Below are 12,983 nucleotides of genomic sequence, written 5' to 3' on the forward strand. Positions count from 1 at the left end.
GTAAAATCTCCCCCCATTCTTCTCATCTGAGTTGTGCACCCTGCATTATCATAATGTCATTATCGGAGAGTTTCAGCAGTTCCAAAATCTTAGCTCTTCTTTTACTTACTCTCAGACCATTAATATTCCAGGTTTACACCCTTATATTGTGGATATTCTTTACCTCATTCTCCCTCATTTTTGCTGTCTTAGGACTGACCACCCCCAGCATAAGCAAGACTTCTCGTCAAGAAAGAAGACTATTATTCTTTTTGTTTTCTCCCTCATGCTCCCCATCCTGTGCGCAATATAGCTGAAAACAACCATGAACCCATAAAGCCACCGCCCTAAATCCCCCTTCCTCACCCTCCCTGGGTAACCCTCCCTGTATCCACATGAGGTAGTACATTCTACCCCTTGAGCTCCCGCTCTCCAGTCAATCTCTAAAAACATTTCTGTGCCTTTATCTGATTGATCAAGCCCTCAACCTCAGTTGCTTCTTTCATATTGTACATTTTATTGTTCCACATAACTTGTAATGCTGCTGGAAATGTTAATTGAGCAGTGGCCCCCAGTGATCTAAGTTGTTGAATATGTCTGCCCAGCTCCCATTGCCAATTTTGGGTCCTTTATGTGATGTCTGACCCTTTTGTAAAGGACCAATCATTTTTCCTGAAACACTTCACCTTTAAAGCTTCTGTAAGAATACATTCTTTTATGGTATAGATACGAAATATATTAACATTTTCTTGGGTTTCACTTTTTTAGGGTTCCTTTTAAATGGATCTCGGTGCACCTTTGTATGTCCTTTTCAAGGTCTAAAGAAATGGTTGCCCAGATGTACACTTTAATCAGCTCACCAATAAACCCTTTCAGATTATCACCTTCTGCTCCCCCGGGACATTAAGAAACCTTAGGTTATTTCTGCTGGAGTTATTTTCAAGTGTTTCTAACTTCCCTCTAAGATCTTTCTCTGAAGCTTTTAGCATTTTAATATTTTTCTAATGTGTCTTAACTTCCTCCCGTAATGCTTCGAGGGAAGCTTCCATAGTAGATTGTCTCTCCGTAATGGCTACCCTTTTGGTCTCAAGGTTTCCACAGGCCTCCTCTACTTTGGCTTGATTGGTCTCTGAGACTGCAAACTTAGCTTTAATCTCTTTTGATAAGGTAAGTAACAGCGAGCTAGGCTCTAGTGACTGCTCATTAAATATGTCATGTCGTCTTTGCGAGCTGGTTGTGTTTCCTAAACTGAATTCCCCCTTGGATGATCCTGAGATAGAGCTGAGAACCGATTTGTAAGAGAAGGACTGGGCTTTCCTTCCCTTGCTAACTGTGGAGTAGGGACAGTATTACCTGAATCCATGCTCGCAATGGATTCAGAAAAAAGTCAGCCTGGAAGAGCTATCCTAAGATTCTGTTCCTCAAACTTTAAAGTAAGATCTTAGTAATGGCATGCTTTTTTATCTTCCCTCCTGATAAACACGTTATGTCCTTTGTTGTTATAGTAGCCTCTTCTTCCCTGCCTGAGTTGGTGGCTGGGGCTGGGGGTTTATAGGAGGGGATATTATGTGTGTTACAGGTACAGGAGAAATGATCACTCTGCTGGAAAACTGCCCTCCGAAACTGTCACTGCGTTCTGCAATTGAGATACAAATACCAAGCCATTCCTGAGTGAATATCTGCCTTTACCTGGAAATCCTGTAAGTCCTGTGGGCTCTAACTTGAGTGAGTTAGTAACTGCTTGCTGTTCTTTCCTCGTAATGGCCATCTTTCCTATGGAGCCAACAGGCTTCTGTATGTTCAGTTTCTTCGAGATTGTGCAGGATCCAGCCCTGGTACCTTTCGTGGGGCTCATCAGGTTAGCCCCAGCTGTTCCACCAGCTTGCATCTGTTGGCAACTTGTACTGACCACGGAGCCCCAGAAGCAGATATGGGCTGCTGCGCACCTGCCCAGATGAAGCTGTGGCATCGCCAGAGACCACTGAGAGCCTGCAAATGCTCCCAGAGGCTTTGCAGGGTGGTTGTGCCTAGGAAGAGGAAAGGTGAGGGCGGGCGGGAGGGTCCCATGTAATTTCCCATGCTCTGAGGTTGTGGAAAGCACTAATTTAATCTGACATGCTAAATCTCTGCGCTGGAGATACGGGAGCTCCCTGCCAACAGGTTAGCTGGCCACCATGTTCCCACCTGTCTCAGTTCCTCTAGACAGCACTTAAAGGCCGTCTGGCTTCTTGTTTCTAAATCTATGATATACCTGGACTCTAATTGCCTCAGAGTTATTTCTCTGTCTACCCATCCTATATTGGTCATACCCTGTCAATACCAAAATATTTTTCCTTGGACCAATCTCCTACGCATTCCAGTAAGGCTGGGAGCAGTGGAATATCAGTGCTAACACACACTTGGGGGGCAATGACAGGTCCCTGCCTCCTAGTCTGGTATAGCAGGGCAGAGGTTTTGCAGGGTTGGCTCCAGTGACCAGCTCACAACCCAGCAAACAAACTGGAGAGCTTTACTCATGCACCTTCATGTTGCGCAGTCAGCCGCTAATATTATTATAGCATAAACCTGACGTGCATCACCCTCTTTTATTCTAGAGAGTACATTGCCTCTTCACAGGCCACCCAAAATGTGAACCACATAGTGTTCAGTACACAAAGCACCTACTGCACTCGTCAGGCACACACTTGCACACTCATATATCTGCGGGGATGATGGGTCTCCACAGAAAACACAGGTGAAGGGCATACTCTCTACCACTCTGTTATTTCACCCAACTGATATGTCCTTGGTATCTGAATATTCTTTACTTGTCAGTTTGACCTTCCATCTCTCCTGAAGTAATCGCTTATTTTTCTTTTTATCTCTCTTCCTATCCCACCTGGTGATTCTTCTCTACTTGGATAATCTCATCTCCCTTCACCCTTGGTGCTCTCCTCATCCTTCCCACCAACAGGCCTTCCTATTTCCACAGTGATTTTCATCACCATCATTCAGAAAAAAGTCTATGGACCACTCACAATAGCCACTGACCAGGGCTACCATAACAGAACAATGTAAGTATGAACAGGGAGTATGCTACTTTTTGCTTCATTGAATACAAAAATTGCCTTCTCAGTATTGAATTTCCTGCTAAAACAATGGAAAGATTGTGTCTCAGTGCACCTTACTTAAAGGATGACACAGCAGTTGCCTGAATTGTATTGCAGTGTTGCATTTACAAGCACGTATTACCCCTGTGTAGGGCGCTGAAGCACTTATTAACATGAATAGCAGGCTATTCTGTGTGGGCGTGTGGTCGGAAGTGTGTTGTTTTTGCTCTGAGCCAGTGTTGTGTTTCCATATTGTGCATAATGACCACCGAAGTGCGTGCTTTGATACGTAGAAACAGGCAGTATTGCACACTGCAGTCCATGTCAGAAGGATGCTTTGAGGTGGTCACCTGTTCATTGATCATCTGTTGCCTGACAGTAAGTAGCACTAAAAAACATGTATAGCTCAAACAGGAAATGGTACCTGCCCAAACGTAGCTCAATGCTTTGTTGTCCCAGTGGTGTAAGCTAAGCCTTCAGTGTTCCTTTAGGTTGTTTCTGTGAAGAAGGTAGGTCACATCAAAATGAAACGTAGATAATTATGTGTGAAGCTCAAGCGAAGTTTATTATCTTTAACGCATTAGCCATCGTCCGCTTTTCCTCCCGTACCATCGTTCCTCGAATCTCGCGTCCCCTCACTATGGTTACCGCTGAGATTGCGGTCAACATTCTATAATGAAAACACCACACATCTCCCTTTCACAGTTAACAAATTACTGTTACAAGTGTCAGCATGAATAACACTCTAGGATTACATAACAATTTTTTTTTTGTAAACAAATTCAAGTTTAACACCACACAAATATAGTACTCAACTTCCTACAATATGACACAAACCCACATATTGTTATTATTTTTAAGTTACAACATAGTCCCTCAAATATCCAGGACTAACCCTCTTCCTTCCACGTATTCTTGTCTCCTCTCTTGGTCTTTTCACCTGCTCATCTTTGTCACATTTGAACCCAGTCATTGATTCACTTGCAACATTATCTTTGCCATCTGACATCACTACATTTTCCTCCGAAAGGTCCTTTAGAGGAACAACTCTGTTCATGTGCCAAATTCTTCCATCAGAAGTCTTGACCGCATTCCTGAACAGCTTGACAACCTTCAAAGGTCTAGTGTATTTAGACCCTTCCATGCAACTTACCGGAGATTTAACTTTCACCACATCTCCCACACTCACATTGCATACCTTCTTTCTTTCATCATATTCTTGTTTTCTTTACACGTAAGTTGTTCCTCTCTTCTTCTCCACTCTGCCTTTGTAATTATTCTTCATCCAATCCATCCATCCTGGACAAAGCTTGGTATTCGGTATCCTCCTTCTGAACAGTTCAAATGGAGACTTACAAGTCGTTGCATGTGGAGAGAACCGATAAGCAGAGATCCTCCCATAAGTTCTTCACACCAATTTATGCCATTCACCTCTGCCAGTTCAATGCTTTCTTTAATATATCTGTTAAATCTTTCTACTGCTCCATTAGTTTCTGGATGGTAGACTGCTGATCTTTTATGAATAATATCACAATCATCCATAAATTTTCCAAACTCCTTTGAGCAAAATTGAGGTCCATTATCAGACAAAACTGATTTAGGAAAACCCTCTTTCCTGAAAACATTTTCAGGAAAACTGATCACACTGAAGGAAGAAATGTCATTTACATTTTTAACTTCCACCCATCTGGAATACGAATCTTGCAATACAATTTAATACGGTGTTGAATGCTCGTTTTGTAATGGACCCACAATGTCTATTGCTACCTCATCCCAAGGTTTATCTGGTAATCTACAAAACACTGGCACATTCCGAGTCTTCAATACTTTGTCACTTCAAACACATTCCACACACGCCCTAACCATGCGTTCAACATCTAAATTCTTCCCTGGCCACCAAAAATTGGTTCTTAAATTTTCTTTTGTTTTAACAATTCCAAGATGGCCTTCATGTGCTTGACCCACAATTTTCTCCCTAAAAATCTTTGGTGGGATTAATCTTGTACCCCTCAATAACATGGTTTTATCCACAGCCGACTCATCCTTTACTAGACTCCAAACTTTTTCTGATTTACCAAAATCCCCGTTTTCCAAAGCTTCACTCACTTTACACAGCTCAACATCCTCTTCCGATGCTTCTTTCCTTTCTCGCTCACTTATAGCTCCACAAGTGATTTCACACATGCTACTTAAAAATTCACACCCAGAGTCCTCTAAACCCATCATACATTCTTGTTCTTCTGGCATATTGACATTCACCAATCTCGACAAACAATCCGCAATAAGATTCAATGCTCCTGGTAAGTATTCTACTTTGAACTTGAACTCTTGTAATCCACCTCCTTATTCTAGCAGAGATGCAATTCAAACCCTTGCTGCCAAACACTTCAACAAGTGGTTTATGATCTGATAATACCACAAAATCTGTGCCCCAAACAAAATGTTTAAATTTTTTAAGAGCCCAAAAAATGGCTAAGGACTCTCTTTCAATCACCCAGCAATTTTGTTTCAGCTCCACTTAAAGATTTAGATGCACAAGCAATCATCCCTTTCTTTCCCTTTTCTTCCTGCATTCGAACCGCCCCCAGACCCTTCGCACTTGCATCAGTAACAATAAATGTTTATCTGCCAGGTTTAAAAACCTGTAAAGAAGGTGCACCTTCCAGCTCTTCTTTTATTTTCACAAACTCCTCCTCACACTCAGAACTCCATTTAAACTCTCTTCCTTTTTTCAATAGTTCCCTCATATTGACAGACTTTCCTGCTAAGTTGTTAATGCACCGTCCATAGTATTCAATCATACCCACAAATGAACTCACTTCTTCTTTTGTTTGTGGAGAGACTAATTTTCTAATTGTCATAACCAGATCACGTTTAGGTTTCACACCCTCTCCTGAAATCAAATGACCTAAATATTCAACTTCAGTCAAACCAAAATGTAATTTCTTCCTTTTTAACGTGAGACCTGCCCGATTTAAACACCCCAACACTTCTCTTACACGCTTATTATGTTCCTCCATAGTAACAATAAAAATCAATACGTCATCTTGATAACATTTCACACCTGTCAAATCTTTTAACACTCTGCTCATAATGCGCTGAAATACTGCAGCTGCAGAATCTAGTCCAAATGGCATCGTCCTGAACTTATATGCACCAAATGGTGTAATGAAAGCCGTCAATTCTTGTGAACTTTCTTCCAATTACACCTGGTGATATGCCGATGCTAAATCTAAAGTGGAGAAATACTTTGCTCCACCAAACATTGACACAATTTCCTCAATATTTGAAAGAGGAAACTTGTCCACAACCACCTCTTTGTTTAAAGCTCTCAGGTCCACACACAATCTTATATTACCATCACTTTTCTTTGCCACCACTATGGGAGCCAACCATTCCGTTGCTTCAACCTCTTCTATTACACCCAGTTTTTCCAGTCTCTTAAGCTCTGTCACCACTGGCTCCTGTAAAGCCAAAGGAATTCTCCTCACCTTTGCCACCACAGGAATGGCATCTTTCTTCAACCTTATCTTATGTTTGTAACTCTTGAGACATCCTAAATTTTCAGAGGAAACATCTGGAAATTCACGTACAAACACTCTCTCATAATCATCCACTTCCTGCACCTGAACTTGCGGTTGAGTATTCGGATTTAGTATCACCCCCAAAAGTCTTTGATGTGCCCGACTCAGCAAATTATCACCTCTGTTGGATATACAAATCTTCCCTACAAGATGTCTTCCTTTCAGTTCAAAATGACCCTCAAAGTACCCTAGTATCTTTATGGGTTGACCACCATAACCTCCAGGACACACATCCATCTTCTTTAACCTTTTATTCTTCACAGATAATGTATTGAAGCTCTGTTTAGAAATAATAGTTAACTGTGAGCATGAATCAAAACGCATCAACATGCTAACTCCATTTACCATAACCACTTCACTGTGAGGCTCACTGCAATTTACTTTTGCCTCAACTTGAAAAACAATTTCCTGTGAAACCTCCTTAACCTCCCTCATAGAATTACCATTGAAGTTCTTCTTTTTCTTATTACGACAACATTTATAAAAGTGACCTTTCATTCCACAGCTATTGCAAAACACATTCTACGCTGGGCAATTACTTGCATTCGCTTTAGGACCACTCCTGCTACATCTGAAACATTCCCCTTTAAACTTCTGCATCTCCTCTTTCTTCTTCAAATCACTAACCTCCTTGTTTCTCACTTCACACACTACCTCATCAACCTTCATACCCTCAACCGGTGTAGCTTTCTTCACTCAACTCCTTCACACACTTCAACATGTGTTCCCCCCTTTTTGCCACCATAATGACTTCCTCCAATGGTGGTTCATCCTTCAATCATAACTCTTCCTAATTTTGTCACTGCTGCATTTCAACACAAATTGGTCTCTAATTCTCTCATTCATCAAAGCACCAAATTTACATAAAGCTGTCAATTTCCTTAAACTAGTTATATACTCTTCCACTGATTCATCCTTCCCTTGTTCTCTTTTACCAAAATAATATCTCTCCATGATCGTACTAACTCTGGGTAAATAATGTTTGTCTAATTTCATCACACATGTCTCATATTCTTTTAAATTCCTAATTTCTTCATTACCCAAATCTGGTAAATTCTCCAGAACCTCTTGCTCTTCACCACCCAGACAATGCATTAGCAAAGCATGTTTCCTTTCCGCACTTAAAGTTGGACCACACACCCTGGCGTAATGAACAGACATTTTTTTCCATTTTGTCTATAGATATATTGGTTCTCCAGGACCACTCAGAAAAAATGGTGGAGGTGTTACATTTTGCATGGTCGCTTAATTTCTTACGCAGTTGCTCCTAAACCGTAAATGTTCTATGGTATCCTACCAAAAAATAATAGTACATCACAAATTTATATAGTATATATGTTTCTTATACACCAATTCAACAGAATAATAAGGTGTGCCTGTCACCGTACACTACAGTCACAATCTGTTTCCCGTTCTCTGAGGTGTGCCTATCACCATATTCTTGAACTCCACGTTGACAGGCAATTTCTGGTGTGCCTATCACCGTGTTAGAATCTGTGCTTCATCCACATTACTGAAATGTATTCCTTGATAATTGCCTGACACTGTCAAACACTGCTGATAAAAGTTGCCAGTTAAATTTGAAAACGCACACCCAAAAAATAAAACTCCTTCAAAACATGTGGAATCCTAAAATTGCCCTTCCAAACGAAAGCGCTGCCACAACAACACAGTGAGCCACGAAAATGAAACAAACAGAGTCACCGCTCTGCCTCTTTCGAGCTGCCAATCCTCGTAGCAGTACTGCTGTAATGTGTCTCCGCCTCCAATCGCTGCCTGAAACTGTCTGCAGCAGCTGTGTCGACACCAGACGTCAGCACACTCCTCCACGCCTCTTAGGGAAATCCCCGTTCAAGGAAGTGCTCCGGAGGAAAGTAATGTGATGCAGAAAACAAAACCAGCCTGCCGTCGCCGGTCTCCTACGCTTCACCATGCGTAGCGCTACATAGATGTTGAGGCGAGAGATCCCAAACTCGTCGCCAATTGTGAAGAAGGTAGGTCACATCAAAATGAAATGTAGATAATTATGTGTGAAGCTCAAGTGAAGTTTATTATCTTTAACGCCTCTGCCATTGTCCGCTTTTCCTCCCGCAACCGTTGGTCCCCAAATCTCCCGTCCCATCACTATGGTTACAGCTGAGATTGCGGTCAACATTCTATAATGAAAACACCACAGTTTCATCATAACTTAACAAAGCTGATTCACAGTGCACTAACACAAACACTGACTGCAGCAGTAAATCAAACATGTAGATTCCTTTCATTAAATTAACTACCCAATATCATTGGAACACTGCCTGCTACTGTGTGGAACATTTCCCTCAAAGGAAAACAAGCATTGACAAAGACCATTGATATGGCTTTTACATCAAACATTTTTTCCAAGTTCCACCAACAAAGAGCACAGGTACAACAAGGGTAGCAATGGTGCATACTCTCTGATACACAGAGATACACTGCAATACATGCAGCACAGTGAAAGCTTAATTCACGGCTACAGCATAAGCACAGACATGGAAGTTTCCCTTGTAAACTTTAGAGTTAGCATAATAAGGAGCAGTGCAAACCTATCTGCACCTCAAGCGTCTTTCAGTTGATTGCCAGCCCAACAGTCATCTCTGGGTATTTAAAGAAACCACTGTCACAGTGGTGTACAAAAAGTTGGGTGTACAGCAGCTATCAATTATGACAGTTGTACACCAAACTTTTAATTTGTTTTTGTTTTTTTTCAAACAAACTCTCAAAGTGGGCTTGTTTCCGACAAACAAAAAACAAATGACTCCCACACACTGGGAGGTTTATCACAGTAACTCACACACCTTGAGAATTGTCTCCCAGGATGTGGGGGTGCATTATTTTTAATTCTCTTTTCCTCACCACCATGTTTTTCCTCGTTGTGAGAGACAGGAAAAAATACATTATTCTGTCTACCCTAAATAGGGCAGATGGTGTACAGTAGATAGGCAGGTGGTGTAATGTACTTCCTCTGACAGCCACTGTTCTTTTGACTGTCAGAGGAAGTTTACAGTTGAAGAAGCCAATGAGGGCTCCATTCATGGAAAACTTAAGACCTGCTTGACTCTAAATGAGACAGACAGACTAAGGGTTTGGCAGACAAGGTACTCCGTCATGTTTGTAATGGAGGTCCCTGTCCACCAAATTCTAAATTGGGCAGAGTATGGCCTGAAAACATTTACTGCAGGAATGATACAGGGTTCTCAAGTTTAATAGCTCGCCCAGACCAGGTTTATTTCGCCTTGTGGGGTTTATAGTCCTACTGATCCCATTATCAAAACAGGGCAACAAATCTTGCAAGCAAAAGCTACTAGTCTGGATGAATTACTCACTGATAGAGCTAGGAAATTTGAGAGCTACCACACTAAGGCTGAAAGCAGGATTGTGACAAGGAAGATGTGAACATGAAATAATGATTACTGGCATTTAATCATCAGTGCCATTTTAGGGGGGGTTTGAGTCTCTGGATATGGAGATATTTTGGCACACCCTGTTCCAGAAGATTTCAACATAATAGGAAAAAATACACATCTCCATGACCTGGCCATGGGTTATCTTGGCCAAGCTCTACTTAGCATTTACTATCATCAACTTTATGGAGCTCTCACCTGTCACCTCCGTCTCTCAGCCTTAGACCACCCTTTTACGCTCAGTCTACCAACCTGGTTCCTATAAAATATTAATTGTGGAATTCATGTGGCCCTCACAGCCCTTCATCATTCAATATCCTTTTCTTGCACTTCGAACTACTATTGCTGAAGCAACCCACACAAAAGGCAAAGTTATTTTCCTAATTGATATCTGCTCCCCCATATTCTTTAGATGAAGCTATTTCGCCAGGAGGCAGACTGGATCCGGAAATATTTATAATCATGTAAAGTCATCAGTGATACGTGGCGCCTATTAGATTCTGCCTGTTTGTCGGAATTGATGTGCCTGGAATGTACCTGGGACTTGAGTGTCGTAATGCCAGTTCATTTTTGTGTACCTTCATAGGGGGGAGAACCTGAGCCTCTGTTAGTCTTAGTTGGTATTTTTTTTAATTTTTCTTTAAAAGATGGAGCTGGTTTCTTCCCAAATCTTTGAGCTTTAAGCCCTGTGCAATCTGCTGACTTCCGCGATGGGTTATGTATCTCCATAAGGTGCCTGGGTTGCTCATATGACCCATCATCATTGAGTACCCCTTGTGCCTAAATGCATCCTAAGGCTACCTGTCATACAGAGGCTAAGATCATGGTGGAATCCAAGAAGTGTAAAGCTAGAAGACCTTCAAGGAAAAGGACTCAGTCCCACATTTACTCCAAACTTTGCTCACTTCAGACATCATAAACACATGAAGTAGCATAGACAGTCATCATCCTACAATGGTAATAAACAGAAAATACCCAAGGAATGTCCTCCTACTCTTCAGGGGCAATTCATGAGTTATAACCTCCTTCTACTGTGAAATGCCCTACAATATGTTTTCTTTTACTTTAAAGAGGGTATGCTCACCATGTTTGCCAAAGACTTTCAGGATGCAAAGGCTCCAGTCGTCACAATGTCCAGTGCATCGTTTTACGATTACTCTGGCTCCATGCTGGTGACTTTGGCCTTGGATTAAGTACATCCTTCTACTTGGGCAAGGCCATCTTAGAACCTGGCCTACACTTCCTCAGAAGCCTATCTTTGCCAGTTGTGTGGTGCCCTCAACCATTCTGGTGGACCTGGTTCTGCCAATGATTCATCAATACACTTACAATGTTAAGGTGGCTAGAGCTAAATCAGTAGCATACCTTCACAAAAACATTGTTTTGGTAACACCCATTATCAGGAAACCACCATTCCAATAAATATGGCTTGTTGGATCGCAATCCCTAAGCAGATGCCACAACGTGTATGGCAGACATTGATAAAAGTGAAATAGATAATCTATTGATTCTTGTGGTCACCAGTTTTCAATTTTGGTGAATATTCAAGAAATATGGGGGGTAGACATTTCTCCGGAGGGTGAATCTCCTGCATCAGAATGACCCATTTCTGTGCAGCATGTTAAATTACCCATAGTCATCAAAAAAGCTGCAGAAAGTTTATCAATCAGCATGATAACGTTTATCAGAAACGTCTCTCTTTACAGAGATCTGTTGGTTCAACAGCCTTCTAAAAGCATTCTGTTTTCTTGGAACCAAGTAGCTAAGGCCTGGGCTAAACCACATTCCAGCTTTGCAGTTTCCAGAGGACATCCGGGAAATATAGGTCTGCCATTTCTGTTGGCTTTAACTATCTTACCACTCACCTCTGAGAGCCTTGTGGTGAAGACATGTTCTGTCACTGCTAGAGGCGATGCCGCTCCCTCTGTCCTGCTTCTCATGGAATCTAAGCCTTTTAGCCTACATGGAATGAAGATTTTCAACTTTAAAGCCTGGCACTAACGTCCATGAATATGGTCTGCCTCTTTGGGGGATAGTTCCACACTTTGGTGGGTGACAGCAGTTTTGACCATGCCCAGTTTACCCAAGTACTTCCACAAATCCTTCACTAATTAATGCAATGATGGGATCAATGTTGCTAAGAAGTTGATGCAAGTGGGACTAAACTTGGTGAACTTCATGTCCTTCTCTATGAGGCTGATAAGGGTCCTCTGTCATCCTGCATGCATGATGACCATCAGCTGTTTAGGGGACGCCCTGGCTGAATTGTTATAGATGCCTTTCGATGGCTAATGGAGTGTGCTTCCTGGAGCCAGTCATCCAAGTATTGGTAGATATGGATGCCATGATAATATACACCACTGTAATCAACTTTGTAAAGACCATTGGAGCTGAAACAAGCTCAAATAGAACCACTATAAATTGAATGTGGAGGTCCCCTGCCATGAATATTCTGTAATAGAAGTGCTTGGATATTGGGTGCTACTTTGGCATGCTCTTCTCTCCTGACCGGGGCTCTCTGTTGAAGCTATATGTAATTTTTGGTTCCTCATGGATGTTCAGAATATGTTTCTGCCATCTCCTATTTCAGTTGCTCAGTGTGATCTTAATCCTGTCCTAACATTTCTTATGGGCCAACATTTTGGGCCCCTACTATCTTATAGATTCGGTTCCTTTTCCTAGAAGACAGTTTTTTTTCATTCATCACATCATCTAAGCGGGTGAATGAGCTTTAGTGACTTCTGCCTTCACTGTAAGTTCAAAAAATAGGATTTCACTCTGTTGAAGCCATCCTTTCTTTCCCAAGTCACTACAGAACTTAATTTCTCACATTATATCTCTACCCTCTTTTTATCTTCCACCCCATCTATCCAAGGATAAAGGGCATCTTCTATGGCCTGATCCAT

General features: G+C 41.7%; 1 protein-coding gene across 2 annotated transcripts in view; it reads left to right on the plus strand.

The window, feature by feature from the left end:
- Nucleotides 1–12,983, plus strand: part of ADGRG5 (adhesion G protein-coupled receptor G5) — a 542,058-nt gene that overhangs the window by 513,333 nt on the left and 15,742 nt on the right. For both annotated transcript variants that reach the window (XM_069217338.1, XM_069217337.1), the window contains exon 11: nt 2,933–3,032. In XM_069217338.1, coding sequence (XP_069073439.1) covers nt 2,933–3,032 — 100 coding nt within the window. The remainder of the gene's footprint in view (nt 1–2,932; nt 3,033–12,983) is intronic.

Source organism: Pleurodeles waltl, chromosome 12 (genome assembly GCF_031143425.1).
Source record: "Pleurodeles waltl isolate 20211129_DDA chromosome 12, aPleWal1.hap1.20221129, whole genome shotgun sequence".
Taxonomy (NCBI): domain Eukaryota; kingdom Metazoa; phylum Chordata; class Amphibia; order Caudata; family Salamandridae; genus Pleurodeles; species Pleurodeles waltl.